Raw genomic sequence first — 27,451 nt, 5'->3', positions numbered from 1 at the left:
CACACTGCCACAGGCCCAAAGCAACTGTCAGTCATGGCCTGAAACCACCAGAGCGTGAGCCAAAATAGCCTTTCTTTTTTAAAGTTGATTTACTTCAGGTATTTGTTATTGTAATACTAACACACCTGTCCTGCCACATGCTATGATCCAAGCAGAAAGCAGGTTTCAAAGACTTTCACCATCTTCGGTCTAGCCTGTTCTAAGAGTGCCAAACCTCCCTTGAGAGCCCTGAGGGAGATGACCCAGGTTTAGTCAGGTCATTTCAGGAAAAAAACTCAAACCCATTTTCTAGTATCTGGGCTCATGTTCTCAATAGAACATACACAACATCTTCACCTCTCACTACAGTAAAAGTGGAGTCAATAATTGCAAGTAAATAAAAGCTATTCTAACAAAACTAAGCTATACAAAGCTGTACAAATGCCCTTCTGATACAGCCTAAATACACAGTTGAAATGACTACTTGGTTTTGGCTGCCCTATCTTCATTTTCTCTTCCTTTCAGCTAAAACTTCCACCCTTGATATGCAAAAGTAGCCTGGTTGAGATGATAGACCATTTTAATTCACATAAAACACTGGCCTGCCATTCATGTGCGGAGCTAGACAACATAATGGAGAATGAAAAATGATCATGACCAAATAGTATGAATCATAGATTACCATTCTGCCAAACTGCAAGCTTCCAGGCCACAAGCCTAGAGTTAATCCAAACAAAAAAGGCTACTGCTTACACTTATCCGCATTAACTTCCTTTTCATAATTTACTGGAGCTGGAAAAAAGTCCTCTGTAACAAAATGTATACAGTTCAGAAATTGTACAAAACATTAATTTAGCAAGATGAAATTGGTTACAATCACCAAAATTAACATTCAACATACTGTTCACTGCCACTTCCATGAAGATACTCAGATAAATAATCACTGGCTGAAAAGTCACAATACGAGCTATTTAAACATTATGCAGAACAGAAAAGGTCGATCTTCTATAATACTGCGGATACGACCACTAAGAGGCTCTCCATGCTGCTATGGCATCGTGGAATGTTCTCCAGAGTCCACCTTCCACATGAGACATCAGCTTTCCAAGACCAACACTGAAGCATTAGATGTAATACAAAATAAGGAGTTCTTTATTATTTATACAAAACTCATACATTTAAAAAAAAATTAAGATTCAACAACTCTGCTGACCCCCTGAGGAAGCTAAGAGCTTTTATGGGTCCATTAAAAAGCCCTGTGTGGATGATTCCGTCACCAGCCTCCTAGCCACAGGAACAAGGCACACAACTCCAGGCCGTTCACGTGGCTCCATCAGTGGCTGTGCAGGCCGACTTTTCCTATGTTAGGCTTGGCAAGCAAGCCAGGATTTCCTGGACAACGTTTAAGAACACTATCTTCTGTGGCCCAAACTAGAGGTGTTTTTATGTTTTGTTGTTTTTTATCAGCATACAAGTTGATTTTTCTTTATTTCTGGAACACTTTCAAGAAATTCCTAGCATAAGAAGCTTTATTACAACATATACAGTTTTGATAGAGTTTGTTTACAAAAAAAACTATCTAAAACTTTCAGCTAAATAAATTATAATATCTTTAAAGAAATTAAAGTTGGCTTAGAGAAATGGTGTTTTTCTTTCACAACTGTGTTTCTACATTCTGAGAGAGGTCACAGACTTGCTTATACGTGACAGAGTCACCTTGACTAAGCAACACAGACCTGATCAATCTTTAGTAAAGAGCATAAAACTGTTCCTTAAAGCCTAATGCTGAAAGACATGCTATAGCCAATCAGACAAACATTTATATTTAGACAAGAGGCCTCTCTGAACAAACAGCCTACAGAGATAAATGCAGTGATTTGTTTTCTTGATAGAGAACTATTTAGCACTGCTTAGCACATTATTCTGTAGTTTGAGAAGAGTAATTCTTCCCTTGAAGAAGCAGGTCCCCTTCTGAACAAGAATATTGGTTACAACCCCATCAAAATAGACCAGCACCAAATGAATTATTAGTTTACAAAAAAATAAACTTAGCTCTTATATTGTCAAGTTCTACAACTCAGACTAAATAAATTAACTATAAAATCAGAAGTTTTATCAGCTACAGTATAATTTAAAAATCCATTTTTAACCCATTAGAGGTTGGGGGAAGGACAATCTCAAACTAATCATCATTAACTTCATCATTTCATCAAAAGAAAAAACACCTTTTTTTCAGCTTGTATGTGCTTTCAGAAGTGAACTCTATGTAGATTACCATCTACATCTGTGATACTTTAAAGCATAATATCCATGTTGAGATCTTTCCAAAGAACACAGCATACAAAGCACTAAAACTGTTTTCCAATATGAGGAGTCTGCATGGAAAGGACCTCAAACCTCTCTGAAAGCGAAAAAAATCAAGCAGTTGTCTCACTGATCACATCTATTCATCTTCCACAAGACATTGCATTGAGATTTTTAATTCACAGATTTTATGTTAGTCCTTTAGAACCCAATGCCCATGTTTCAGTTCAGAACCGTCAGCCTATTCAAGCTGCCTTCTTGGTGCAAGTTCCTTGAAGGTCTTGTAAATTTATCTTTGACCTATGCAGAAAAAGACAAAGTAGCAATATAGAAAATGTTAGGAATGCGAAATTTTAATTTGAGAGTATAGTGTCTGAATATTAAGCTTTCATACTGCAATTAGTTTTAAGTATAGGGATAAAACATGTTCAAGCTATCTGTCTTACCTGTTGTGAATCATGTGACTTCTGACAAGATGCCCTGCTGCCAATGCTGCCATCAGTGACAACTCCCCAGCCATTACTGTACCACATACAATTCGGGCCAGCTGCCGGGCATTCTCCCCAGGATTGTCTTTGCACGCTCCTTGAACACCTAGCATCTGTGGCCAGAAGAGAAAGATAGTCGATTCACCCTTAAAGTCAGGAACAACAATGTATCACAAAATCAACTAAAATAACGACAAATAATGACAACAGCATAAAATTAGACTCCAGTGGATGAAGTACTAAATTTCCAAGAATTTACAGCTAGGACTAACAATTCATATACCATAGTAACAAAATCCACAAGCTGGCTGGCAGTGTACATACATGTGCTCTTTTAATCTACTCTGAATTTGGATCCACTGGGAAGGAAACAAAAGATCAAGACCCATATACCCAATATGAGAATAAGAGCCATACCAGTACCAGCTAAAATATGGAGGGGAATGATATGTAGTATTGGCTAGAAACTGAACCCCAACAGTTAGAGCTAGGCTTGAGGTTACTGGTTTCTGTGCCAGATGTGTCATACCTGCAGACAGGCCTGCTGAGGTAGAAGGTTGGTCCCACCACCCACAGTTCCTATTTCTATAGATGGCATGGTGCAACTGATATACAAATCTTCATTTGTGGGACCACTTGCTTCCATTAAAGTAATACAGTTTGAACTACCAACATTCTGTGCTGCATCCTGGAAAGATAAACAACAAAAAAAGACAGTAAAATCCCTTCACTTAGAACAATGTAACAAAGAAGAGAAGTGGAGGCAGGAGACTCACCTGTCCACAGGCAATGTAGATAGCGGTAACAATGTTTGCGGCATGGGCATTGTAGCCTCCTATGCTCCCGGCCATGGCAGAGCCCACCAGATTCTTGTTAATGTTTACATCAATCATAGCTTCTGTTGTTGTCTTCAGTACCTAAATCACAATTGTACACATTTTATATCTTCCCCCAGGAGATTCACAGGGGTGTTATATAGATCTACTTTATTGTATCTCCAGAAAGCAAGAATTTAAATGCAGCCCCACTGAGGCCCTGTCCTCAAAAAATGTATCAGTAATGTTTGCTCCTGTGAATGCCATAGACAAATGGATAAGGTACAATAAAACAGCCATCTTTAATGGAAAAGATAACCTCATAAATTTAACTTTATTAAAAATGTTATTGGGCTGGGCTGTAGCTCAGTGGCAGAGCGCTTGCCTAGCATGCATGAGTCACTGGGTTCAATCCTCAGCACCAAATAAAAATAGACAAATAAAATAAAAGCATGCTGTACATCTACAACTACAAAAAAATTTTTTTTAAATGTTATTATTCCTTTCTCAAATTTTTTAATTCAATTAAAGGAGAAGGATAAGGAAAAGAGAAGAATAGAAAACAAAATAAAGCATTCATCCAATCACTTACTTCTCTGACAACCTTGGCTGGAATGACAGCTTCACAAACAACAGTCTTTCCTCTTCCTTCAATCCAGTTTATGGCAGCAGGTTTCTTGTCAGTACAGTAGTTACCACTAACTGCAAGAATTTGCATTTCAGGGAAATACTCATGAAGTTTCAAAAGTGCTTTTTCTGTACCCTATTAACAATCAAAAAACAAAACAAAACAAAGCATTAAAATGAATTAAGTATTCATCATTTTGAACCTAGGGCCTCATGTATCTACTCCATTACTGGACTATATTTTAAGCCCCATCCCCACTTTAAATTTTTTAAGCAAAATTTTGAAATGTTAATCCCAAGATCCTTCCCACCCTCTCTGAAATAAACTTAGTGCATGTCCAATGCCAAGTCTAAATTAAAAGTATCAAATATAAACACCAATCAACAAATGTTGATGTATAACAGGAGCCAAATCAATCAATATTTAGCCTTCAATGGATTTAAATCAATTCAATCTTTGAGTATGTAACATATGTATGAGGTACCTATGACAAAACAGAGACGGACATAAACGACAAGTCTGTTCCTCATCTCTATCTCCCTACCACCTAATAACACTTCCTGGGACAATCATTCCTACAAGTTCTACATCTACCCATGTATCCTTCAGATACAGTGTACCCATATTCACCTTGGAAATCATGTTCATTCCCATGGCATCCCCTGTCCTGGATTGGAAACGGATATAAAGGTTGCGTCCAGCCATACTGACATGAAGTTTCTGCAGACGTGCAAATCTGTAAACAAAAGCAAAGATTTTATTTTATTCTTTTAAGATGGAAATTATCTTAAAATCTTATTTCACAGCCAGGTATGGTGGCACACAGCTTGGGAAGCTGAGGCAGGAGGACAGAGGTTTCAAGGCCAGCCTCAGCAAAAGTGAGGCACTAAGCAACTCAGTGAGACCTTGTCTCTAAATAAAATACACAATAGGGCTGGGGATATGGTTCAGTGGTTGAGTGTCCCTGAGTTCAATCCCCAATACCACCCCCCCAATTTATTTCAGTCACTTCAATTCACACTTAAGAACTCATCGAGATTATTTATTGTTTCTTTAACTAAACACATGAGGTATACTATTTCAACTCTCTCTCATTGTTAGATGATGAAAGGGGGTGAGCTATAGACAGTTGTTTCTTAATAAACTTTAAAAGTCCAAATAAAATCAAACATACTAGTTTGAACTATAGCAGGATTATAATCTGTAATGATTATGCTCCTTTGTAAATTTTACTTTCTGCATTGAAGCAAACCTACTATACTAATACTAATCTTGCTTGGAAAATCTTATCTGAAAAACTCTACTGCTGGGCAACAGTCTAATTAGATTTTCTATCTCATGCTTTTTTTTTTTTTTTAAACTACTTTACCTCTATGGGGGAATTCATTTGAATATCTATGCTCCAAACATAAATTTTAGTCATTCTAAATGAACAGATCTTAAGTTTGATTATTTTATCTCAGTCAATATATTATCAATTATATTTAGCAATCACAGAAAATGGCACTATTTCTAAAATAAGCATATCTATATAAATACACACACACACACACACACACACCCCTACCTGCTGGTGCTATCAAAGGCCTCCTTTATCACTGCAAACCCTTCAGGTGTTTCAAGCCAGGCCTTCACTTCTGCAGAGTCACAAGCGCGTGGAAGACGCACCACTGGGCCACGAGTCATACCATCTGCAAGAACTCGGCTGCTGGCACCTCCACCAAGCTACATAATGTATTTCAAAAACATGTTAACCCAGAATATACTTCTATTTGTCCCAAAAGGTATCCTTCATGGTCCCCAAATCTGTTCTGGTTGCCTTGCCAAAGATATATTTTAAAACACAAAAATTGCCCAGCATGGTGGCACACGCCTGTAATCCCATAATGCTAAATTAAAGTAATATAAATCTTTTCTATTACATCTTTTCTATTACAGCTCGGGAGGCAGGAGGATCACAAGTTCAAAGCTGGCCTCAGCAAAAGCGAGGTGCTAATCAACTCAGTGAGACCCTGTCTCTAAATAAAATACAAAATAGGGCTGGGGATGTGGCTGAGTGTTTGAATGCCCCTGAGTTCAATCCCAGGTACCAAAAAAAAAAAAAAAAAAAAAAAATCCTGAAACACAAATAAATAAATTCCAACTTACACCAATTGCTCTACAGCCTCTATTAGTGCTGGCCACAAGGCAACCTTCTGTTGTTGCCATTGGAACCTGAAACTCTTTTCCATCCAAGCACAGAGGTCCTGCCACTCCGACAGGAATGGGCATATACCCAATAACATTCTCACAACAAGCTCCCATCACCTAAAAGGTAAAATGAGGCACCAAGTGAAAAATCTACACCATTATAAATACAAAGTAACTCATCCTAGCCCCTGTCATTAATAACGTTCTTAATCTTTTTGTTTTTCAACAAAATTTTTAATTTGCCCTTTAAAAATATTGAAAATACTAAAACTTCAGTAATGACTATAAAATAGGTAAAAGATTTTGAATTTCTATGGCCTCCATTATAAGCAGAATACAAACTTAAAGTAAAATAATTTTAAAAGGAAAAATGTACATATAAAAAAAACTAATCAAGGGAAAAAAAGATTAAAAGCTATAAAGCAAATCTTCTCTAATCAAGAAAACAACATACCAGGGAGTAATTATAATCCCTATAAGGCAGGTACTGGAGAGAAGAAGGCTCTGGAAGTTTTTCGGAAAGTAACTGTCGGCGAATAGATACACCTCGTTCATGGGTTTCCATCAGAGTTTCCAATTTGTAAGCTGGGATATGCTTAGCATTGACCAACTGGATGATCTCAGCATCACTAAGGAATTTTGCACCTTTCTAAAGAAATGGAAAAGAAAATGGGAGGGAGGTCAGAAAGGGAGGTCAAGAAGACTTGAAGGACTATACTATTCATAATGCTAAATACTATTCATACTATTCATAATGCTAAATTAAAGTAATATAAATCTTTTCTATTACATCCCTATCGTTTTTAATACAGATATTCCAGAAAATAAACAATTCATTTAATATAAACAATGCCAAATTAAAATAACATGAATACCACATATTATAGTTTTTTAAATTATAAATATTAACTCACATTAATTGCACCAATTAATAGGTTTCACTGTGACATTTCTGTACATGTGTACATCATATTTCAATCATATCCACTCTTGCCCTTTCTGCTCCCCACCACCCCTAGGTCCACTTCCCCTTCCCTGACAGTTTCTCATCTACTTTCAGGCCTTTTTTGTTGTTGTTCTTTTAGATATAGATGACAGCAAAGTGTATTTGGACATATTATACATATATGCAGTAGTACATGGAGTATAACTTCCCATTCTTGTGGTTGCACATGATGTGGAGTTATACTGGTCGTGTACTCACACATGAACATAGAAAGTTATGTCTGATTCATTCTACTGTCTTTCCTATTCCCATCCCCCCTCTCATCCTCCCTCCCATCCCTTCATTCCCCTTTGTCTAATCCAATGAACTTGTATTCTTTCCTCTCCCCAATTCTTATTTTGTGTTAGCATCCACATATCAGAGATAATGTTTGGCCTTTGGCTTTTGAGGATTGGCTTATTTCAACTAGTATGATAGAATACAGCTCCATCCATTTACCAGCAAATGCCATAATTTCATTCTTCTTTATTGCTGAGTAATATTCAATTGTGTATATATATCACATTTTCTTTATCCAATCATGTGTTGAAGGGCACCTAGGTTGGTCCCATAGCTTAGCTATTGTGAACTGAGCTGCTATAAACATTGATGTGGCTGCGTTATTGTAGTATGCTAATTTTAAGTCCTCTGGGTATATGCCAAGGCCAAGGAGTGGGACAACTGGGTCAAATGGTTCCATTAAGTTTTCTAAGAAATCTCCATTTTGCTTTCCATAATGGTTGCCCTGATTTATAGTCCCATCAGCAATGTATGAGTGTACCTTTTTCCCCACATCCTCCACATCCTTGCCAACATTTATTGTTACTTGTATTCTTTTTTTTTTTTTTTTAAAGAGAGAGTGGGGGGGAGAGAGAGAGAGAGAGAGAATTTTTTAATGTTTATTTTCTAGTTTTCGGCGAACACAACATCTTTGTTTGTATGTGGTGCTGAGGATCCAACCCGGGCCGCACACATGCCAGGCGAGGGCGCTACCGCTTGAGCCATATCCCCAGCCCATTACTTGTATTCTTGATAATTGTCAGGCTTTTTTTTTTTTTTTTTTTTTTAAGTTTCCACATTATGAGAGAAAACATGGAATACTTGCCTGTGTCTGGCTTATTTTGCTTAACATGATATCTTCCAGTTCTATCCACTTTCTACAAATGACATTATTTTATTCTTCTATTGTGATCAGTGCCACAAAAAAATATTTGGTATACAGGTATCTCTTTTATATGCTAACTTCATTTCCTTTGGGCATATAAACAGGAGTGGTATAGCTGGATGATAATGGTAGTTCATTTTTAATTTTTTGAGGAACCGCTCTACTGTTTTCCACAGTGGCTGTACTAGTTTATATTCCCACTGTACTGAAAGATTTCTTTTTCTACATCCTCACCAGATTTGCTATTATTTTTTAAAACCACTGCCATTATGACTGGGGTGAGGTGAAATCTCAAGGTAGTTTTGATTTGCATTTCCTCACTGGCTAAAGACATTGAGCATTTTTTAACATATTTATTGGCATTAACAATGCAGTCTACAAGGGAGCTTCAGGAGAGAAAGGTCACTTCTGGTTGGAATTGGGGCAGATTTTCTAAAGATGGTCACATACGCCTTAAAGACATGGAAAGGGAAGGTACCCTAGGTGTCAGGAACAACAGAAACCCAGAGCTGGGACATGTGTTTATAGAACAATAACATGATTCAACTCAAATATGTATGAATAAAGAATGAAGATGAAACAGATTCAAGCATATGGCATTTTGCTTAATCAAAATAAATCTTCATATTGAGTAAAGATAAATATAGTAGCTAACCTATCAAAACTACTTTCATCTTTCAAGTTGGAAGTTCCAAACTTCAGATATCTGAAAATAAAGAATTATTCAGCCCATATACCTTGCTCAATACCAAACCTCTTTAGAGAGAAGATAAAAAAAGCCGAAGTCTGAAAGATCACAATGTTAAGCACTCTCAATTATAGTAAAGTAGTACTCTGGACCAGCTTATTTTAGGAGGCAATAAAGAAAAGATCAGAACCCAGGACAGTGTATTTGGACTCAGTCCAGCTTCCCTCCTCCGCAGTACACCTGCTCTCTGTAAGCCCAAGACATCTATAAATTAAATGAAGTACTCCAACCAATATTTATTGCTTACAGTATTACAACATGTGATAAATATTTGTTGTGCACACAAATACTATATAGTCCTGCTGACGATACCAGCTCTCAGAAGAGCTAAAACACAAGCACTATAAGAGGAGAAGTCAAAAAAGTCTTTGGCTTTCTCTAGAGGGAGATGAACTGGGGTGGGGATGTAACTCAGTGGTAGAGTGCTTCCCTAGCACAGGCCAGGCCCAGGGTTCAATCCTCAGTATGAGGGGAAATAAAAATTATACACACATACACATGTAGACATATGTGTGTGTGTGTGTGTGTGTGTGTGTATAGAGAGACATGTCTATACTTATCTATCTATACATCTATAGATATCTATACATATATACATAGGAAAATGATCTGAATAGAAGTAATATCAAAATGAAAGTAAATTATTTATAAAACTAAACAAATGCCAGACCAAAACATGAAAATTTCCCAGAGAGTTTCAAAGAAAAAAAAATCTGTTGATTCTGATGTCCACTCAGAAATTTTGCTAACCCTGTATTCAACAAAAAGTTATAAAAAAAATATATAAAACCAAACACACCTGCACTCTTACACATAAGCACATGAAAATTAAGAATTAACTTCAAAAATAAATACTGCATGATTTCACTTATATAGGGAATCAAAGTTAAAAAGAAGAAGAAGAAGAAGCAGCAGCAGCAGCAGCAGCACAGTAAAATGATTGATGGTTGGCCAGTGGCTTGGGAAATAGGAAATGAAGAAATGTTGTTTTACAGGGTGATATGAGGATGAATAAGCTCTGGAGATATAATATATAGCAATGGCCTATAGTTAACAATACTGTATTATAGACTAGAAATTTGCTAAAAAGGTAGATCTTAAGTGTTCTCATAAGGAAGGAAGGGAAGAAAAGAGGTAGGAAAGAGTGTTAGGTGAGAAGTATGTTAATAAGCTTGACTGTGGCAATTATTCACAATGTATATCAAAACACCAAACATACAACCTACATACACAACACTGTCAATTATACTTTAATAAAGCATTAAGGTATAATACTTAATACTTTAAGTATTATAGTATTATACCTTAATACTTTATTATAGTATGGGGGGGAGTACCTCTTAACTAATAAACATAAGGGAAAAAAAATAATTAACAAGATTATGAATGAACTCATAGTTATATAGGTTAAAAAACCCTGTTCAAATCTCAGGAAGGGCAGGCTGGGGTTGTAGCTCAGTGGTAGAGCATTTGCCTAGCATGTGTAAGGCTGGGTTCAATTCTCAGCATCACATATAAATAAACAAAAATAAAGGTCCAGAAACAACTAGAAAAATGTTTGTTTGTTTGTTTATGGTGCTGGGGATTGAACCCATTGTGCATGTGAGGCAAGCACTCTACCAACTGAGCTATATCCCCAGCTCTAGAATAATATTTTTAAAAATATTTTTTAGTTATACATGGACACAATATCTTTATTTTATTTATTTATTTTTATGTGGTGCTGAGGATCAAACTCAGGGTCTCACAGGTGAGAGGCGAGTGCTCTACCACTGAGCCACAACCCCAGCCCAAGAAGAATATTTTTTTAAAATCTCAAGAAAGCCAGCTTCCTTATGAGTTGGCCTACAAAACAAAAACAAAACAAATTTTCTTCTATCTTTAAAGTTCATCTCCCTGTTAAATATTTCTCAGGCCTCAACACATGAAAATATAATAGCTGTTCATCTCTCTAATATATAGCAATAAGCTAGAAAAAGTTTTGACTCTGAAATCAGAAAATATCAACCCTCCCCCACTTTTTTTTGTTTTGGTACTGAGGATTAAACCCAAAGGTGTGCTCAACCAGTGAATCACATCCCCAGCCCTTTTTATATTTTATTTAGAGACAGGGTCTCATTGAGTTGCTAAGTGCCTTGCTAAATTGCTGAGGTTGGCTTTGAACTTGCAATCTTCTTGCCTCAGCTTCCAGAGCTGCTGGGATTACAGGCATGTGTCACTATGCCTAGCTCAAACCCTACTTCTAACTACCATTTCCCTCATGTATTATTTAAATGTCTTGAGCCTCATGTTTCTCATCCATAAAACAGAAATAATTCCACTATCCAATAAGGTTGTGGGGAATAAAGACAAGTAACACAGTGCTAGAATTTAGTAGTACTTAGTACTACTAATAGCTTCTTCTTCCTTTAGTAAAAAAGCTCACTTTAAAGAAAAATTCAAAGCTTAAGTCTATGCTGTTGTCCTCACCTCTGCATTCCCAAGTATCTGTAGACACTCTTCATTAGGCCGAGGCTCCCTGGGAAATTCAATCTCAGATTCCTGTGTCACTGGTTCAGATGAAGTATCGGATAAGGAAGAGCCACCAACCATAAACGTAGCTCTGTTTGAGGTGTCAGTTTCAGCCACTAAAGGTTTGATAACTTCAACTGTTCAAGAGATCAAAAGATATCTCAAAACACTGAACATAATTTTTTAAATGGACTCAAATATTTGACAAATCAGCAATGGAAGAATTCGAAGTGAGGAGAATAAGAAATTACCTCTTCTTTCTTGGTTTATCCCTGTGTCTCCTTCCACTGACTGAAATTTCTGGTTATTTCTGACAAGCATAGGTTCACGTCTACAACAATTATCTGGAACTTTCTTTTGGGCCACTACAGGAGATGTGATAGGGTTTTTTAGCGAGAGCGTAGATTCTGTCTCTGCTTGTTCAAAGAAAATGTACTTTACAGCCAGAAGGAGAGCTAAACTTAGGGTAATAACTTGTTCAATATCCATGCTGATCATTCTAAATAAAAGAAAACAAATTAAAATATTATTAAGAAATATAAAAGGTACAACTTAAACTTCATTAAAGTACTATGATTAATATATAACAAAGCAGATTTCAATTAACTTACTTAGAGAGATAAAATTGCCAGAGGGAAACACTTGGCTCAATTCTCTTGGACACATTTTCTTCAAGGCCCAAAGAAACCTTAGAATGTTCTGCTGTACTGTTTTGAGGAGAAGGATCAGCTATCCAGCGACTATGAGCATGAACGAGAACCAAGCCTAAGGACTGAAATAAAATTTTAAAAATCGTATCTTCTGCTTATCAATAGAACTTAAATTTCTCATTCTTAGAAATTGAACAAGCAGCCACTATCTTCCACAGCACCCTGCTACCATGATAAAGAAAGCCCCAAGTTTGTTATATGGCTAAAGTGTGGTCCCATTAATAATGAAATATCCTAAAGAACAGGTTTTCAAGAAAGAGTTGGAGGAACTTGAAATTTTTATTTATGTGAGAGAGACCAGGAGCCTCAAATAAATAAAGAAGAAAAAAGGGAAGAAGAGTATCATATCATTTAAAAAGCCAAAAATTATATAAAAAAGAACAGGAAGTAAAAAACAAAAATGACTAAAAAGATAACCTTGGAACTATGAATATGGAAGGGAGAAGAAAACAATGTCTTTACCATAATCATCTTGACCCTCTGAGTTACAGGATTTGGCTTATTTTCTTCTTCTTCTAAAACTCGGGCAAAATGGCTGAGCTGCCAAATTGGTCGACCCTCACGGCTTTCCCGAGAAAGCTACAAAATAAGTCAATATTATGTTAGAAGGTACTGATTTTTCCTTAAGTGACCTAATGTAATGCAAAATATTACTCTAATACTATGCCAGAAGAATTGTTCTTACCTCTAATACCAAGGATACACAAGCTGGGAAAAAAGTCATGAACACGAAGTAGTTGGCAAGAACTGACATGCAGCCAAAGCAGCACATAATTTCAAGCTGACGCACCCCTGCTTAAAGAAAAATTTAATGTGTAACTAGTAAAGTATATGTATTTTCTTTTTTTTTTTAATAGATGAACACAATATCTTTATTCATTTTCTAATGTGGTGCTGAGAATCGAACCCAGTGCCTCACATATGCTAGGCAAGCCTTCTACCACTGAGCCACAACCCCAGCCCCAAGTATATGTTTTTTCAATGATACGTATATCACAAGGACTTTTGCTGCAGATAGACAAATATGACTATTAAACTCTTTGCCATTTACTGGAAACAGAATCATCAACTCAAAAGTGATGCCAAGACTTAGTGAACAAGAACAACTATAGCACCAAAGACCTTGTCTTTTCCCATGTTCCTAACACATCACTACATCAGGCACAGTAGTAGTATTCAGTACACATCTAACATGTTTCCAATCCTCTTTTATCAAATGGTAGTTTCAAGACAAGGGTATAGAGGACAGGATCTACTGAAGAACTTCCCCCTTCCAATTTACACTACTGATCGAATATTACCAAGGACAAAAAGGAGAGCATATTGCCAGTTATGTGATTCCTGATACAGTATCAAAGTAAATATTTCTTGTGAACCACTGAACTCTAATTTCCATATAATCTCTTTGGTGCCTCCTTATGTTCTTATAATTTGGGTTATCTTACTGATCTTTTTGAAAAATAATAAATAAAAAATAGTAATTCAAGATTGAAAAGTAACAACTAAATTAACTTCTTTTCCTCCTTCCTTCCTACTCTCCTTTCTTTCTGGTGCTAGGGGTTCAACCCAAGATCTTTGCACTCTACCATGGAGCTAAATTCCTATTATCAGGTATATATATTTTTAAAATGTAAAAACATATTTTCTTTGCTATATAAAAATCTTTATTGAAAGACAGAATAATATATAATTAACCATCAGGAAATTTAGAAGAAACATTATATATTTAAAAGTCAACCAACTGCTCCCTTAAAAGTTAGATAATTTGGGTTGGGACTGTAGCTTAGTGGTAGAGCACCCACCTGCCTTGCATGTGTGAGGCATTGGGTGCGATCCTCAGCACCAAATAAATAATAAATAAAGATATTGTGTCCAACTACAACTAAAAAAAAAGAAAGTTAGATAATTTACTTCTCAAAGAATAAGCTTCCTTATTGAGGGTTGTAAAATACCAAGGAGAGTCACTAGAACTATAATTAACTAACCAAGTGAGGAAGTCATAAAATTTTGGCCTAACTATTAGGAAACCTCCACAATAGCATACTATATTCATTCTGATAAATTTCCAAGCCAAATAATTTTTATCCTATATAATGGAGTCCTATGTATCTAATACTCTACTATGCAACTGAGGATGAGGAAACGTGTTGAGGTTAATGCTGCTTACTTGCTAAAAGGTACTGTATGCTATCTGATTAAATCTTCCCAACCACCCTGTTAAGTAGATCTAATAACTCAGATGTGTCCAATTTCTCACTCTTACACTGTCTCATACATGACAATTAAATCACAAGGAACCAAGTCACAAATTTTAGTCTGGAAATAGCAATGGGTAGAAGGAGCTTTCTAGAACAGCCTTGGAATACAATATTGGTTAAAACACCAACAGGGGCTGGGATTGTAGCTCAGTGGTAGGGCACTTGCCTAGTATATGTGAGGCCCTGGGTTTGATCCCCAGCATCACATAAAATAAATAAACAAACAAAATAAAGCATTGTGTCCATCTACAACTAAAAAATATTAAAAAAAAAAAAAAACAAAAATAAACCCCAACAAAGTGGGACACAGAAAGATAAGATGGAAAGAATAAAACACAAGTAAATAATTTGCTACTACATTTTCACTAAGGTATAAGGATGCTAGGGCAGATACACCCACACAAAAATATAATTTAAAGCTTTTGAGAATAATCTAAAAGTCAGAATTTAAGAGTAAACAATACGGGACTGCAGTTATAGCTCAGTGGTAGAGTGCTCACCTAGCATGTGTGAGGCACTGGGTTCAATCCTTAGCACCACATAAAAATAAAATAGAGGGATTATGTCCACCAAAAATTAAAATAATTAAATAAGTGAATGAATAAAAGTATAATGCCCATCTACAACTAAATAATAATATAATAAACAATACAAATCAGAAAAGTTCTTTTTCCTCTTTAGTGACAATGTATGAGAACTTGCTCACAAACCTGACATGGTTCCAACGCCAATCACAAGACATTCAACAAGAGCATCAAGGGTGAATGTAGGACCCAAAATTGCCATTCCACGAGCAATATTTTCCCTTACTTCATCCTAAAATACAGACCAAAAATTATCAGTGAGAATAAGCTACAAAATAACTTTAAAAAATGTTAGACAGCATTCTAGGACTTATACTAAAATCTAATTTACTATTCAAAGAATAAAATAATCAGACTAACATGTTCAAGATACAAAGCTTGGTAATATAGAGGGTCAAACAAAAAACAAACTACTTTGCTTCCCTTTTCACCGAATGACATATTTCTAAGGAATATTCCTTTAAAGTAGTACATTAATTCTGTCATTTAAATTCCACATAATTAAACTCTACAACATTTTATACTTTGGCTACCACTAACAGAAACTCTTAGGTCTAAGTTTGTTCTGAGATCATATTAGTATTATGAAACCTAAATTATTTCCTTATCAACATGCTCAAGTGATCATAAACATTCATCAATATATAATCAGGGAAGAAATATAAATTATTTTATATTCAAGATACTCTGATGCAAGATTGTTAAAAAAAAATAGGTTTTAAAAGTGATTAATGAACATCAAGATGAAACTTAAGATGGAAATAATGCTTGTGTTATTTCAAAGGATTTAAAAATGAATTGGCCCTGGTATTCTCCTCCTCCATTAGACTGTATCCTGCTCTTTCTCTCTGTGTGTTTTGCTAGGTAGATATTCTTATTTATCCAAAAGTCATTTTATCATAACTTCTGAAACATTCAAAATGGAAAATGGAGAAGACTCAAAATCCAGCAGCTATGCAATTATATTTGAGTCATTAGATACATGGAACTATTCCCAGGGTATTTATGCAGAACAGTCTTAGTACTTAAAGAATTAAATTTAAAATTTCAGGCAACCCCTAAATCTTGATTTATGAAGAAACTCTATTGATCCTTCTTATCAATGTAAACTAAAAAAAAAAAAAAAAAAAGGAATACTACTCACATTCTGTATTAAAAATAATACTTACCTGTGAATTGGAACTTAGGGCAAACTTTGCTAATGCACTTGCTCTGGAAAGGTCAATCAAAAGTAGGAAAAAGGGCAAAGCTTCACTGGAAAATAGATAAAATGAACAGGTACATTTAACAGAGGAAAACATATAATTTAAAAAATCTTTTTAAAACAAAACTCTTTCCCCTCGCCCCATATTTTGTATGATCCACAGTATGTTTACCTTCCTGCAAAAAGTATACGCTTTACTTCTTTGGTATCCTCAAAGCTAAACATAATATTTGCCCAAAATATTTTCAAAAAACATTTCAATGTTAAAATGTAAATATATTTATACTGAAATACTTCTCAGTGTTTTATTAAAACTGTATAGCAAAATATCATTCTAACTTTTAAAATCTCCTTGAATTAGCACTGGGAAAACACTAGAATATATAAAAATTTTGTTCACTATTTGTGAACAATAAAATGTAAAAGCAATAAGAATATATTTTCAAAGAAAGTACTTTTAATACTTACTTCAAGCCTGTCAATTCTTTATCTAAGAAGTGAATGACAACTGTACTGAATACAAAACTTGAGAAAATTGTGAAGAGGCCAGCAATGCCTGAAACAACAAAATTCAACTCTGAAAAATCTATGCTTTATTACACAAATAACAACATTCAGTCTCAGGCAATGTTCTGGTGTCTAATAATATTTTTTCTAGATTATTAAGATCTTAAAATTTGGAATGTCTATCTACTTCTCAGTAATAAGAAAACTAGTAAATGCATGCAGCACAATTTCAGCAATACACACATTTCCAAATACTTGATTTGAACAAACAGGTTGATCCCCACAGTAAATAAAAAATCTGATGGCATACCAAAGAAGTGTAATATAAAAAAGCATTACCCAAAATATATTTTGATCCAAGTTGACGTAAATTCTGGAACTGGAAGTAAATATACAGGATTGCTATGCACCGTGTTATTGTTAGAATTATAATGTCACTGCTCAAAACATCCTGTTGGAGAGAGAGAAAAGAAAACTCCAATAAAATAAGCAATCAAAAATAAGAATTTTTATGTTGTATGTCATTAGTTTATATACTTTCATGAAAATACAAATTCAGGCATAATACAAATCAAGTAAAATATCAAACATACAAATCAAAAATTAAATCCAATTTTTAAAAAGTCCATCATTAAGCCAGTTTATCATGATCATTTTTCACTTTAGTTACTTCTAAAAGGTATATTTCTCAAATAAAGTCAATTACACTGATTTGTGTAAATAAGACAAAAGAAGAGTATTTCTAGATCATTCCCATACCATGCAAATAAATGGAAAACTGACACAAGGTTATGAATATTAAAATAAAGGTTTTACTCATAATTTTTTGGATTATTTTCTCTAAAAGGAGATATTCTTTAGAAATTAAAAGTGTAATTTACTATGGTCCATATCAAATTAATTCCACTGACCTCTTCAAATTTTGGACACTCATAATTCCAACCACAGATCTTGTCATTACCAGTAAACATGTTCATAGACATCATACAGATGGTCAGTGTTACTGTCCCCACTATGACTTCCCAGGGATGTGAGGCCACAAAGAGGCCATGCATTCGGAAAAGTCTTGACAACATTGTAGCTATAGATTCCTTGGATCCTGGAAAGAATGAATATCAAGTGTGAAAATTTAGCACATATCTGACTGTACTTTTAGGAAAGTTTTAAGGAAAAGTGTACTGTAAAGTAAACCCTGCTTTACACACTTAAAGTCCTACACATGACCATTTTATACTGTTCTTTATAATTCTAGAAAATAATTATAGTCAAAAGGACCTGTTATTACCTCTTTACTCAAACACTTAAATCCTTTATTACTCACTGACAACCAACTTAAAAACAGCCAGTTCTTAAAAACTATATGAATTCAAGCATTTATGATCAAACCATATAAACATCCCAGCTCTTATTATCTGAGCCAAAAAGGAGAGCAATAAAGGTGAAAACCATTATTCACATTTTCTAATTACTCAGATATAAAATACATATAAACACCCTCTTCACTATCCACATTCTGGTTACACAAAAGGTAAATATCAAAGAGTATATCTGTTGAGCAAGCTCCTGTAAGTCACATTAATTTATAACATCCTCAGAGGTGGGAACCCATTATACTATTTCATTCTCTTAAACATGTAGAATAAAGCCACTAGCAAAATGATGTTTAATAAACCTGCCTAATGTTGCTATCAAAGAAAAGTCTTTTCTGATATTTCTACATTAATAAAAAGGGATATGAATTTTGCTGTGGTGGCTGCTTTTCTTCTGGCAGAATTGTCAACAACAGGTCTAGAAGACCAATGCAAAAGCATTACATGCAAAATCCTCCTAAATTTTTACCCCTAATCAAAACTAGAATAACAACAGAAATGGATGGATGGCTGAAATAGATATATCCATAGCATGCACAAAGATTCCCTACAGCGGGGCTGGGGTGGGAGTGGTAGAGCGCTTGTATGTGTGAGGCAATGGGTTCGATCCTCAGCACCACAAAAAATAGATAAATAGTTCAGTGCTTCTTTCTTTTACTTAATTTGTTGTCTTTCTATTTTCTGTCTTCAGTAGATGATGAATCACTCACTTTCTTAGTAAATGTAATTAATATCTCTTTGAATTCTTGCTAGAGGGGCTATCAGTGGGCTTTTTAAAAATTAATTTTAATTGATTTTATGGGTAATCCTTATCCCAGATATTCATTTTTAATGTGCTTTAGTTGTAGAAGTACACAATACCTTTATTTATTTATCTTTATGTGGTGCTGAGGATCGGACCCAGTGCCTCACCCATGCTAGCACTCGCTCTCTATCACTGAGCCACAACCCCAATCCCTTCATTTTCATAAGAAGTAAGGTTTGCAAGTTCCTTTGTATACCAATGAATGAAATATATATATATATATATATATATAATTTTTTTTCCAAATCAGAATATCAAAATTATTATTGAGGGGCTGGGATTTTATAGCTCACTATCCACATTCTGGTTACACAAAAGGTAAATAAATATCAAAGAGTATATCTGTTGAGCAAGCTCCTGTAAATCATATTAATTTATAACCTCCTCAAAAGCAGAAACCCATTATACTATTTCATTCTCTTAAACATGTAGAATAAAGCCACTAGCAAAATGATGTTTAATAAACCTCCCTAATGTTGCTATCACCAAAGAAAAGTCTTTTCTGATGTTTCTACATTAATAAAAAGGGATAAGAATTTTGTTGTGGTGGTTGCTTTTCTGCTAGCAGAATTGTCAACAATGGGTTAAGGAAAAGAAAGTAGCTTTAAGAATGAAACCAATTACCAAGTATCATCTCTCAATGTATCACTTCATGTTCTCTACATTTCAACCATACCAGGACATCAGCCAGATTAACTGGTTTTCAAACTGCAGGTCACAAGCCTTCACTGTATTAATCAGATCATGAAATCAATTCTGTTGGTCAGAACAAACATTTTTAATAAAATAAAAAACAATATAAAATAGCTTTGGGGTAAGATACACAGTATGGGTATTATGTCTTAAAACTTCGTGTGTGCATATATATGAGTGTGTATTCTGGCTTCCAAAAAAACAAGCATTTTTAACTGTAGGTCACAATTTTAAAAGACTAGCAGTCACAAAGGTATATAAATGAGGCCTGCACCTGCCTGTGTTTATTCATGCTTTTCAACCTTATACCCTGAATCTTATTCATCATTTTTCCCTCCAGTATCTTGCAACAAAAACCTGAAAAATGAACAATAAAATACGTTCTATTTAATTGACAGGGACCTAGATTTAAAGTACTGGATAGCTTTAAATGTACCATAGGTTCAAATCCTTCTTAATGACAACCAAAACCCTCATAAGAGGTTAGATGTTCATGACAGTTTCTATACATAACTCCTTCAACTTGGGGATTCTTCCCTGAGTCAATACATCACTATCAAAAGTTATCCAGATGAATTAAAATCTGAACTGCTACCAGGAAGAAACCCCAATTTGATTACAAATGATTTAGCATAACCCATAATTATACATTAGGCACATTATGTTTTCTCTTATATTCCTGGTGGTATTGTCAATTTTGCAACCTTTTTTTTTTTTTCTCTCCTGGGTGTAAAGTTATCTTTTCAACATTCAGGGTAAAAAACATTCACATTAACCTGTGAGCCACCCCAAACCCTGAGAACCACACCTATTTGGAAATACAAACTGAGCAACTTTACAAAGGTGTGTCAAAAGTAACTATAATTATAATCAATGTCATTTCTCATAGCACCCTCCCATTTCACTGTGATTATGTAAACCATTTACTGTCACAGAATCCAATCCTCCCCCTTCATCAGCAGTTGAGAATAGTACTAGCAGGCTACAGGGTAGCTCAAACAAATTTAATAAACAGTATTTACACCATGCTGCAATAATAAAAATATCTTTTTAAATCAAACTACAGAAATAAGCAACATATGTGTTGCTTATTCTGACTGAAGTTTGCCACAAACATTTCACATATTCTTTAAAAATATGGATAATTTAAATTCACTAGAATCCTTAAATTCTGCTACTAAAACCACCTACCCTAGCCAACTACTGAAAAGGATACTTTAGCACTGTACTATGATTCTTTCTTCCCATTCTGCACTCCTCCTATGTTATACATTCCCATATTTGATTATATAGCATCAATATCACTAGTCTCAAAGTAATTAATGTATACATGATAACCTCTTGAAGGCAAGAACCATATACTCAATCTACTATCCTATAAAATTATCATCATCTTGCACTAGAAATCAGATATCTGGATTCTATACTCAATTCTACTACATGTTACCTGTTTGAAATCACAAACTCTCTTCATTCACTTATGAAGTTCTTTCAAAGTTCTCTGACAAAGTAGTAAGTGAAACCATATGAAACTGCCATTTTTGTAGGTAAGAAAGGTTGTTTTGTAGGGGGAAAAAGTTGAAAAATAATGGCAATTTCATATAGGTGAACCAAAGTTGAAGTGGATCCCATAAAATGGCTGTCTGTCCATGGTCTACAAATCCAACAGTGTGCAAACATGCCACAAACTCCACATACACCCACTTCATCTCAAAATATCATGCCACATGTACAACCATTCAATGTTAATTTAGGAATCTATGCACAATTTTTTAAACCTTCATGATACTAACCACCATTGTCCTTACTGCCAAGTTATCACAAGTTCTGGAAAGACACTACGTCAAAGCAGCCCTGCAAAATCCAGTCTATCCCCAAAATACACTTTGTGCCTTTGCTGGATTACCCATAAAAAGTCTTCTAGTGCATGTATAAGAAAATAAGTCCACAAGTAAACAAAAATCATTCACTACTTTGTGAGTCGCTAAAATTATGAACAAGTACTTAGTATACTAAGTACTATAATGTTTCCTATGACTGCAGGACCAAATCCAAGTAAGAATATTCTCAAATAATGAAATATTTCCTATGAACACTTAAAATGGAGTACATCAACCTCCTCCTATCAGAGAAATCGATTGTTTTACCTCCAAGGTGCACTTTTCCTAACCCAAACCAAATAACTCCGGAAAATATATCGGGTTTGAACTAAAGGACTGCAGCATCAAAGACACTACGCCTCTCAGAACCAAAAAAGACTCCTTTCAGTCCCTGGGTGAGCCCCTCTTTAGGCTCCGCGTCCACTCAACCGGTTCCCATGGAAATAACCGGACACATTACGCGACTCCACTGCTTTGGGTTAGTTAGCAGCATTTAGGGAGATCTTTCTAGTCACTTAAAAGAAAGGTCCCGACTAACAGCAGCCCCTAGGCGTGAAAGCCTGGACCCTAAGGACGCTTCTCCCGCCCACTCCGCGATCTGCCGGCCCCACTCCCCCTCCAACTCCCAGCATTTCTGGAATTAAGGGGCCTCCGTGATCACCCTGCCTGGCACCCGTTCCGAACACCCAGATGATGGCGACTGCCTGGCCAGCAAAGCCTCCTTCGGACAGGGCCAGCGAACGCGGCTACGCCCTGTTGGTCCACAGACAGTGACGGCAGCCACAAAAAGGCCGGATCGCCGCCCGCCCAGTTGGGCCTCAAGGACGTCTCCTCACAGTCCCCGCGGGACCCGGACGCCACACCACACAGGCGAAGGGCAACCGCAGCTCCCGCTAGGTCTCCGGGGGCTGCCCGCAGGCACTCTCCTGGGTCGGGAGAAGCTCGAGAACCTCCACCAACACGGTCCCAATCCCGCTCCCGTCCCATTCCGCCCTGTTCTTTCGTGACCATTGCCAGTCTCACCTCGGGATCTCACTAGAGGACACCGAACCCGGACGCCGGTGTTCAGCCTGTCTCCAGTCAACGGAGACACGGAGCGGAAGGAACTGTGGATTTACGCACGCTCGGGGATGACGAGTCTGCGACCAATAAGAAAGGATCGTCCGATCGTCTAGCCAATCATCTGGAGGCTGCTCGGCCTGACGTCACGAACGGTCGCCTTAACAACCGCCCACAGCTCTCCCCAGGCCGAGAACCAGCACCGCACCATCTCTCACCACGTCCCAGCCAACCAATAGTTAGTGGAGCCTCAGCACCAGTGCCTGCCTATTGGCCGAAGAGCCGTGGGGGCGCAAGCATGGAAAGTGCCTAGGCGAAGGCTATAGGGGTTCTGGCGGGTGGAATGTCTTGCAGCCCCTGGACCTGACCCGCAGTCGTCCTGGCTGTGAGTTTACTATGAAAGACAGCAGTATGAAGCAGAATTGGAGCGTGAGGAATAACGCAGGGTTTGATTGAGGGTAAAGAGCTCAGTTACTTAGTATAGAGAGATGGGGGGAAGCAGAGGTGGCCATGAAAAAAAAAAAAAAAATAGGAATATAAAAAGGGAGGGTGGCAATCCAAACCTCAAGCCGAATCAGAACCACACCTCGCTGAGACTTACCCATGAGTGTAAATGCCTCCAGCTATCTATGTATACTCCTTTGTAAGGCACCCCTTGCAACCATTAATTCTTTCTGAAATTCGCCACTCCTGTGTCTTCTCTTAATTCCCTCTGCTCCAAGTCTGGTTCAGGCCTTTATCATCTCTTACCTAAAGTAGTGTGCAATAACCTCTGCTAACTGATCTTCCCACTCCTGGGCGCTTCCACCTTCCACTTTGTCCTGCAGGACTGCCACAGTAATCTTCCTATTATGCCATAGGCCTGCCCCTAAATCATCAAGAATTTTTCATGTCTCCTGGACTCAGTAACTTGAGACTACCAATATGGCCTCACCCCATGTTTCTTGCGTACCTTTCACTACTTCTCTGTGTGAACCCATTTCAGCCAAAGTAACTGGCCCTTCAATCACATTCAAAAGCTTTTTGTGTCCTTTCTTGAGATCTTTTAGTTGAACCTGGATATGCCTACCAATTTTAAATGTTGAAATCCTAATTATATATACCTCAAGGACCATTCATATGCAACCTCCTCTCGTGATTCACTCAAACACGTCATCTCTCCATACTTGGAACACCCATAATATTTCCATAATATTCTGTAACTAGTCTTATTATCTTTTGTGGAAATTTCTTAAGGATAGGAATTGCACTTCACTTGATTTTTAAGGCCCCATCTTTTAAACATGGTAACTGAAAAATACTATGCACTCTCTGAACTATTATCTTGTTAGATCCTTATAATCCTTATAAAATAAGTGTTGTTCTCCTCATATTACAAAAAAAGAAAGAAAATGAAAGTTAAGCAACTTGAAGCAATTAGGAAAACTGGCATTTGAATCCAGTTCTAAAGTTTATATTGGTTCTACTATACTCCACTACTCTTTTTAGGAACTTTATTCATATCTCTTTACCAAATAATTTGAAAAACATACAGTGCTCTGTGGTTGGCACTATCTACAGTGAGACATGGTGAATTTTTTTAATGTCTTAGTTAACTGTGTACCTTGAGGACCTAACCTTTTGCATAGCATAGAATAGGCCCTCAGTAAATATCTCTTGACCTTTGGCAAGAGGGATAATCAATCATATAGTATCTACCAAAAGCTAAGTGTGGCCAGTTAACACTTGAAATATACTGTTTTTAAAAAAAAAAAAAAAATCCTGAAATTTAAAATAACAAAACAAAACAAAAAACATTGTGCAGGTCAAAGAGAAAGAAAAAACTTCCCACGGCTGGAATATATAAATTCAAACACAGCTGGGACCTGTGATAGGAAATAAATAAGTACAACTCTTCATCAAAGTTATGAAAAATATCTTTTGCAATGGAGCATTAGAAGCTTAACCAATCACACAGCATGTATTAATTCAAAATATTGCATGTCATATAATACAAGAGGACAGTATCATGGTTTAGAACACAACAGTGTTTACTGGAGAGTGTGCACACAAAGGTTTCTGCTGCCCCCACCCCCAAAACCTGCTCTCACTGTTTAACTGTGGTTTTGATCGGTTTTTTTCCTTACAATTTCCCCATTCCCCCCTTCTTTTGTTCTAAATAGTTATACATGACAGTAATGCATTTTGATACATCATACATAAATGGAATATAACTTCCCCTTCTTCTGTCTGTACATGATGTAGCATTACACCAGTCGTGTAATCATACATACACATAGGATCATAATATCCAAGTCATTCTACTATTGTTCCTGTCCCCCTCCTATTCCTCTCTTTAATCCTTTCCCTATTTTGTAGAGTCCATTGGTGGTAGGTACAAATTATATTTGAATTGCTTTAAAGGATTATATTTTTAATTGCTTTATTATCCTCAGGAAAATGCTTACACAATGTAGAAATGGCACATGTGTGATGGGGTGTGAGCATCCATTCTTGAGATTCTTAGGAATTTTTGGCCAAGATGATTGATTAACAAAGGAATTAATGAAAGACAAAGGATAGAACAAAGTTCTTAGCCAGGTTCCACATGCCTAAAGCTCCTGATAGAAAACTCAGTCAAGAGAGGCCAGAGAGAAATGGTAATGGTAGGAAGAATAAAAGAGCTTGGAAAAAGCTGAATAAGATTTTACCAGGCAAAAGTGAAAAAGAATAGAAGGGGGGGGGGGGAAATGATCTAGTATATAAGACCCTAACTCTGTCAATCTGGCTACACATAACAAAGAACTCCAGATAAAATCAGAGTAAACAAGATAAGCATTTATTCCTTTCTTGGGTACACGAAACTGGAAATAGATAATCTAGACCTGGTATGACAGTCCATGATGATTTCTGGGATCCTTCTGTCTCTCTGCTCCACCATCTTCATGTTGTGTCTTCCATCCTCAGGGGTCATCTTCTTGTCCCAGAGTGCAACTGGAGCTCCTCTGGAAAGAGAATTAAAGTTTTAAAAGGGGAAGTAAGAAAGAAAAAGAAATCTCTTCACAGTTGAATCACCTTCCTTTTCACAGTTTTTATCTTAATTGCCAGAACTATAAGACCATACTTAGCAACAAGAGAGCTGGGGAGTGTGATTTTTATTTTGGGCAATGATGTGCCCAGCTCAAAACTGGTGGTTTCATTTCTGTATTTTCCATGGTATTCCCATACTGTGTGAATACACAGGAAACACCTAATACATTTGCTGATCACTTAAGTCAGAAACAGGAAGATTTGGGGGACATAAAAAAAGATAGATGAGTGAAGTAATAGGTTAACAAACTACTATTCTCAGTCAATGTATTAACAAGTTCTCTGTGCCTCTTCCAGAAAGATAGACTGTACATTTTCACCCAGGGAGCAGAACATAAAGTATCTGAAGATTCTGCTTAATGTCTCTTGGTTAGAACTCCTGCTTGCTTTGATATACATGCCACTATAAATAATTTAGAAAAAAAATTGACCCAGGCACACCAGGTAAAGTTAAAAAATTATAATTGATGTCACAGTGGGTTAATAATTTTGCCTTAAGAAGATAATGAAGGCTGGGGATATGGCTCAAGCGGTAGCGTGCTCGCCAGGCACGCGTGCGGCCCGGGTTCGATCCTCAGCACCACATACAAAGAAAGATGTTGTGTCTGCCAAAAACTAAAAAAAAAAAATAAGTATTAAAATTCTCTCTCTCTCTCTCTCTCTCTCTCTCTCTCTCTCTCTCTCTCTGTTTAAAAAAAAAAAAAAAGAAGAAGATAATGAAAGCCAGATGCAATGGTTCACACCTGTAATCCCAATGACACAGGATGCTGAGGCAGGAGGATAGCAAGTTTGAGGCCACCCTAAGCAACTTAGTGAAGCTCTGTCTCAAAATAAAAAAGGACTGGGGTGTATCTCAGTGGTAGAGCACCCCTGGGTTAAATTCTCAAAAATACACATGCACACACCCAAAGAAGGTAATGAAAGCCACCAGGACAGCCTTCTTCTTCCCCAGCCCTTTTCTGAAATAATTGCTCTGTAAGTCTCATAGGAGTTTGGCTACAGGCTTTAGAGCTTTCTGTTTTTACCCTATCCCAAATCAAGGGCAGCATCTTTCTTTTAGAATGTAAGACTGGCTGCACCACCAGATAATCACATCCTAATTTTGGTAAAGAGTTCAATGGTATTATCTGGATATTGCTTGGCATTGTATTTAATAGGGAATAAAGTAAAATAGTTTTGCCAGCCTTGGTCTCTAGATCTCATTCTTATTCCAAAAGGAAAAAAAAAAAAAACGTATAGTCTGGTATAGAGAAGAAAGGTGCTATGGTTTGGATATGGTTTGATTGTGTCTCCTAATGGTCATGTGCTACAAACTTGGTCTCCATTTTAGCAGTATTTTTTTTTAATATATGTGAAACTTTCAATAAAGTGGATGATTTTGTTCCCATGATTAAGGAGTGAAACTTGTGGAAGTGTTTGTAATTACAAAATAACTACAGGCAGCATGGAATTAGTGAAATTTACATTTTGGAAAAAAATGTACATTTTGAGTCATTGCC

General features: G+C 36.4%; 1 protein-coding gene across 2 annotated transcripts; it reads right to left on the bottom strand.

Moving 5' to 3' along the window:
• Positions 1 to 1,108: 1,108 nt before the first annotated feature.
• Hmgcr (3-hydroxy-3-methylglutaryl-CoA reductase) lies at positions 1,109 to 22,929 on the bottom strand. Of its 2 annotated transcripts, XM_071612514.1 has the most exons (21): positions 22,848 to 22,917; positions 19,876 to 20,007; positions 17,988 to 18,175; positions 17,416 to 17,527; positions 17,038 to 17,125; positions 16,535 to 16,619; positions 15,492 to 15,597; positions 13,209 to 13,315; positions 12,986 to 13,102; positions 12,425 to 12,585; positions 12,065 to 12,312; positions 11,772 to 11,950; positions 6,859 to 7,053; positions 6,363 to 6,521; positions 5,782 to 5,939; positions 4,845 to 4,950; positions 4,179 to 4,349; positions 3,548 to 3,688; positions 3,301 to 3,459; positions 2,730 to 2,884; positions 1,109 to 2,583 (listed from the first exon to the last, which is right to left on the bottom strand). In XM_071612514.1, the coding sequence occupies exons 2-21, from the start codon at positions 19,883 to 19,885 to the stop codon at positions 2,529 to 2,531; spliced, it is 2,700 nt and encodes an 899-aa protein (XP_071468615.1). In that variant the 5' UTR covers positions 19,886 to 20,007; positions 22,848 to 22,917; the 3' UTR covers positions 1,109 to 2,528. The 2 variants fall into 2 exon arrangements, with proteins under 2 accessions (XP_071468615.1, XP_027783587.1); XM_027927786.2 differs by lacking the exon at positions 19,876 to 20,007 and having other exon boundaries at positions 22,848 to 22,929.
• Between the last annotated feature and the right edge of the window lie 4,522 nt (positions 22,930 to 27,451).

The sequence above is a fragment of the Marmota flaviventris genome, chromosome 5 (assembly GCF_047511675.1).
Source record: "Marmota flaviventris isolate mMarFla1 chromosome 5, mMarFla1.hap1, whole genome shotgun sequence".
NCBI lineage: Eukaryota > Metazoa > Chordata > Mammalia > Rodentia > Sciuridae > Marmota > Marmota flaviventris.
This window is presented reverse-complemented; position numbering and strand designations above follow the sequence as displayed.